Below are 5,238 nucleotides of genomic sequence, written 5' to 3' on the forward strand. Positions count from 1 at the left end.
GTTTTGCTTTAGCAGTAGCGCGGGAATAGGGAGCGTGCTACTGCTAAGACCAATATCAGTAGCGCTTTGTCCAGAAAAAACGCTACTGCTAAGTGTAAGCATGTAAAAACATCAAAAATATACACTGGTCATCATTGTGTTTTTGTGTAGAATCTAAATAGTCAACATGAATCCTCACCGTACCTGTATAGGTATAGGCGAGGATTCATATTGCAGCCACAAATCCTACACATATAGTTCAATGAAGACCAAGTGCTCGAGATAGTTTGAGAAGTAACATATTTAACGTGGTAAACACCTTGTTCGCTTAGCAGTATGGGACTAAACTTAATCAGTTGCAAGGGGGTGATACTTAGCAGCAACGAGTTTGAAGAAAAACGCTGCTACTATACTTTAGCAGTAGCGCGTCCAGAAGAAGGGCGCTACTACTATATCTAGCTTGGAGGCAACGCCGTGGCAATTATAGTAGTAGAACTTGTTTCACCTAGAGCGCTACTGCTACTGCAATATTAGTAGCGCGGTTTTCTGAAGCCCGCTACTGCTAATTAGCAGTAGCGTTTGTTTTTAAACCACGCTGCTGCTAAGATTCTGTGTATAAGGTTTTCCCTAGTAATGCTTTTTTATTTCTTTAATCAATGATGTGGAAGATTCTAGAGTCCAGAGAGGACCGGGATTTTGGCAGGCTACATTAGAGAGCTGAACTTCCGATTCTGAATGTTCAAGAAACCATGTTGAAGACTTGATTCCCTTGTTCATGATCATGATGGTCTACAGAATTTCAGTTAATCGTGTACACATGAGCCGCCAAATCTCTGGTCGCTCGCTCGGTTTAGCACATGACTTCATTTTGTACATATTGTGGAGATCTAGTTTCTGAAGGTCTCGTCCTCTTTGTTCTTCTTATTCTTGCGAGTTCCAAAAATATTTTAAAACATGTTGTTTTTATCTGAAAGTTGCAATGAGTTCATCCAAATTTGTTCTTTATAGTCCATCACTAATGTTTCATTATGGAAATTCGTTTTTTTATTTGAGAAGGAGTGTCAATTTTGGACGGTTAACTTGAAGTAGGTTGAGTACCACGTGGCACAATCTGAATACATCTCGTTGGTGATGTCCGGATTTGCTACATCCTAGCAGTTCGATCGAGTTTATCCAACGACTGGTATTCAAAGTTATTCACACACTATATAGTGGTATATATGTAGCCCAACAAGACAAAGGCAACCACATTCACTTTCTCTTCAAAAGCCACCTCGCCGCACATACAAACAATAGCCTTGTCACAGTTGTTTATAACTCCATGAGGTTGGCAGACGTTAAGGAGTTTTAGGACCTGCAGTGGTTATCAGAACTGTTAGTATGCTCGAAAGCTGATTTCTGATGTCCTTTCAATGGATCATGTGGAACAACATCAGTAGCTGGAATACCTTTGAATTTCTTCTGGTGCTTCTCTCTGAGAGTCCATACACAAGTCATGTGTTTCAGTTTCCCTACTTGATGAATTTAGTGGAGTAACAACCAGGAAGAGTGCAAAAGCAATAGATGCACAAGACATGAGGATCAGTACACTATGTGGTATTACCACCGGGGTTTCAGTGTTCCCTTTCAGGTTGTTTGTCCAGGCGCTCTCACCAAACATGATTTCCGCCGCGAAGATGATATTTACAAATAACGTAAGACAGAATGCAATAAAGGCTAATGTTTCAACATATAGAGATATCTTGTAGTTGCCCATTATTGACATTGATGAGGCAATGCGGAAAATAGGAATGACCGATGAAGGAAGGGTAAATGCCTGGATTACTGGACAAAGAATGATTAACTGATATACCCCTTCAGAGCCTTCTAATCTTGCACAATAGATGGCAGGAATCGTGGCAAGAATCTTAAGTAGCACATGATGCGCAAATAGGGACAAGTTTGTGCCAAAGAAATGCTCAGTGACTACATGGCTAGTTATAACAGATGTCAATGTGATGATGTGGCTCGAAAAGAGAAGAACTGCTAAGAACACAAGTGGTGCAATGGAACTCGTAAATATCTGCACAAAACAATAATGGAGATAAACTCAGGAAAGAAATGCATGCCATTAGACCCACAAAAGTCATGTCTTAATTTAGGAGTTGCATCGATGCCATGGAAACAGGACTCACAAACCTCGTTCATTAGCTCTACAGCATCATGAAATGTGAGGATCACATTGTGACTAGATTCCGCCGCTGCTGAGCTCAACAGAACATAGTTCACAAGAAAGACCCCAGTAAAAGTAAATAATATAGAAAAAAGGTGGTCATGAAACAGGGCACCGAGGCTATGAACATGAGACCTCTGAACCTGCATATATGACATGCATGGCATAATTAAATTATAATGCAGATAAGTAGGAATACATAGTAAAATGGCATGTCTTATGAATGCGCATCTCATCATGGTGTGCAAAGTGCAAAGGCAGAGCTGCTGCCGGGTCCCTCGAGAAAATATAAAATTTAATGTTGTTCTCGACCTCCTAAGGCTGGTCGTAATGGTAATATCATAGCTAGTATCATGCATGCCAACTAGGCAATTTTGATGAGGTGTCATAGCATTAAATGAAGAAAGAGAAAGGGTGTAGTATCATATCATGATACCGTATCATATTAAATGATATGCTACTTTGTGTCATGCATAGCAATAAATAGAGTACTACATGATACTAATATAAATACTAGTGTATGATACTCCCCATTACAACCAGCCTAATAGGTCTATTAACCATGCCATAAAAAGCAGGAAATATACAATGCTAGTTTTGCGAGCATCATTCATTGTGGAGAACTTTAACTACGTATGAGCTAGAGACACGGGAAAATACCTGAACAATGGACGAATGTACATAACAATTGTGGGACACTATGTTTGTACCCATAAGTGCCATCAATGAGTAAGCACTTTCACCACTCAACTTAGGGAACATCACATTCACATGGAGGGGAATCTCTGGTTGACTGATTAATAAACCAAGCACAAAACAAAGAATCGTAAAGCCAGCTATGCATGCATTTAACGTTCCAGCCATCCTCTTGTCCTAGAATGAGCAGAAATAATATATCATAAGCACACATCGTCTTAGTGGAATCAGAACAAGTCAACCTTTAAAGAATTAGTGGCTGCAAGGTTAGTAATAAACTTACCCTAGGGGAGAAAATATATGGCAGCACATTAATTACAAGACATGCAAAAATAATGGCTGTGATAAAATCATCCTGATCAAATACAAGATTGTATCCAACTGCTATGCCCAAAATCTGAAATAGCCGAAGCATTTAAAGTTCAGAATTAGTTAGGAATCCTCACATCCTCAAAAGTTAGTTAAGAAATCAATACACAGAAGATGACATAATAAATATGGTACAATTAATAGAGCGTTGACGAAAACAGTTCCGTTTGAAGTTTGTGCACATACGTACCATGGTTAGTTCTGAAGTAAACAAAGATATCTCTGCATGGAGACCAAGGCCAACACATATGAACTGGCTGTACTCCTGGCGGGAAATCTTGAAATTCATGTAAAAACATTACAAGTAAGACCAGATGGTGCATGTAAGTGAAAAAATCGACAAAATCCAAAGGAGCATCTTGCAAAAAGAACCCACACAGTCTTTCTCCGTAAAAGAAAAATGTAGCAGTTTTTAACATACTGAAATTCAGTTCTGTGCCCGAGCTCATGTGCTTCAGGTCAATAGTAAATTTTAAAATATCTGCTAACAAATAAATAAATAATAATCTGATTTTTTAACAAACAAAATATGTCCCGTGTGTTCTAACTGCGTTCATTCGTTACTAAATAATATTTTCGGTGCTCTAAGAAAAACACAAATAGGTAAGCACATATTCTGTTTCTTTTTATCCAGAGCACCACAAATTTAAGTTCTTCATTGAAACAGAAACTCAGTTCCGAGGCTGAACTCATATGCTGCTGGATGTATAGTATCTTTTTTTAATCTACTAATATATAAATAAACTGATTTTTTGTCAACAAGCAAATATGTTCGTGTGTTCTAAACTTGTAATTGCGTTCATGTTTTGTGAAAAATTAATATTTGCGGTCCACTAATAAAAAATCGGTGAGCACATATTTTCTTTCTTCATTATCCAGATCACGACTTATTAATTTCTTCATGGAAACATAAACTCATTTCTGAGCCTGACCTCATATGCTCCCAGACGAATGGTAATTTTTAGAAAAATCTAGTAATACATAAATAAACTGAATTTTTGGAACCAAACGAATATGTTCGCGTGTTCTAATTAATTTAATTGTTTTATGAATAAATAATACTATTTGTGGTGCTCTAGGAAAAAAAACTAATCGGTGAGCACATATTATGTTTCTTTTTTATTGAGAGCACCCGAAGCTTAATTTCTTGGGACCTTTACATTTTTTCACCTAATTTCAGCCCGACCTCATCTTTACCCCTAAATAAAAACAATGCTCAACTGTAACCCTCTTTCATCTGGCGCCCTTATGAAGATACCCCTTCGTGTTGTTTCCGTCCGGTCAAAGGGGTTTGACCGTCAGATTGATGTTTTCTTGACATAGTTGCCCTCGTGTGCATATGCCAGTGACATGTGGAACTTGCCCGTAGGAAAAAGAACCCTCTCTCTCTTATAGGTGGACCCCACCATGGAATCTCTCTCTCTCTCTCTCTCTCAACAGGAAATAAAACATGTTTAGTTAAAGGGATGGGTCCAACTGTCATAGACCCAGGGCTTAACTGAAAAGAGTTTTAAAAAAGGGCTTAACTAAATAGAGGCTAATCTCTGCCACGTCAGTAAACTGGCGGTTAAGCCGCCGGTGAGCACAGATCGCGGCGGAGGACCTCGGGCCACGTCCTTTGTCAACAAAATGGACGGTGGCGTGGCACGTTGGCTAGCCGGAGATAGCTCGCATCCATCGAGGGTTGTGAGGCTGCCGGTGGTGGACTAAATCATAGCCGATGGTGAGGGTTTGTGGCGGTGCACGCACGGGCTCAACGAAGGAGTTGCACCGGGCCACGGGCGAGCAGGTTGAGCGGCTTGGAGGCATCCTGGGAGCTCTAGGGGCATGCTGGGCAGCAAAACGGGGCAACTAGAGTTCAAGGTGCTAGGGTTCTTCGTCAATGACGAACGACGGCATCGGAGCTCGCGGGGAATGACGCTATGGCACGAGAACAAGCAAAGGAAAAGGGGGGAAACATGCAATGGATCAGGGCGGTTCTG

At 40.1% G+C, this 5,238-nt stretch overlaps 1 protein-coding gene across 1 annotated transcript in view; it reads right to left on the reverse strand.

The window, feature by feature from the left end:
* Positions 1–1,411: 1,411 nt before the first annotated feature.
* LOC119293065 (protein ETHYLENE-INSENSITIVE 2-like) overlaps positions 1,412–5,238 on the reverse strand; it is a 4,988-nt gene continuing 1,161 nt past the window's right edge. The window contains exons 2-6 of the mRNA XM_037571658.1: positions 3,447–3,533; positions 3,171–3,284; positions 2,852–3,064; positions 2,158–2,334; positions 1,412–2,041 (exon numbers count right to left, since the gene is read on the reverse strand). Coding sequence (XP_037427555.1) covers positions 1,412–2,041; positions 2,158–2,334; positions 2,852–3,064; positions 3,171–3,284; positions 3,447–3,533 — 1,221 coding nt within the window. The remainder of the gene's footprint in view (positions 2,042–2,157; positions 2,335–2,851; positions 3,065–3,170; positions 3,285–3,446; positions 3,534–5,238) is intronic.

The sequence above is a fragment of the Triticum dicoccoides genome, chromosome 4B (assembly GCF_002162155.2).
Source record: "Triticum dicoccoides isolate Atlit2015 ecotype Zavitan chromosome 4B, WEW_v2.0, whole genome shotgun sequence".
Lineage (NCBI taxonomy): Eukaryota > Viridiplantae > Streptophyta > Magnoliopsida > Poales > Poaceae > Triticum > Triticum dicoccoides.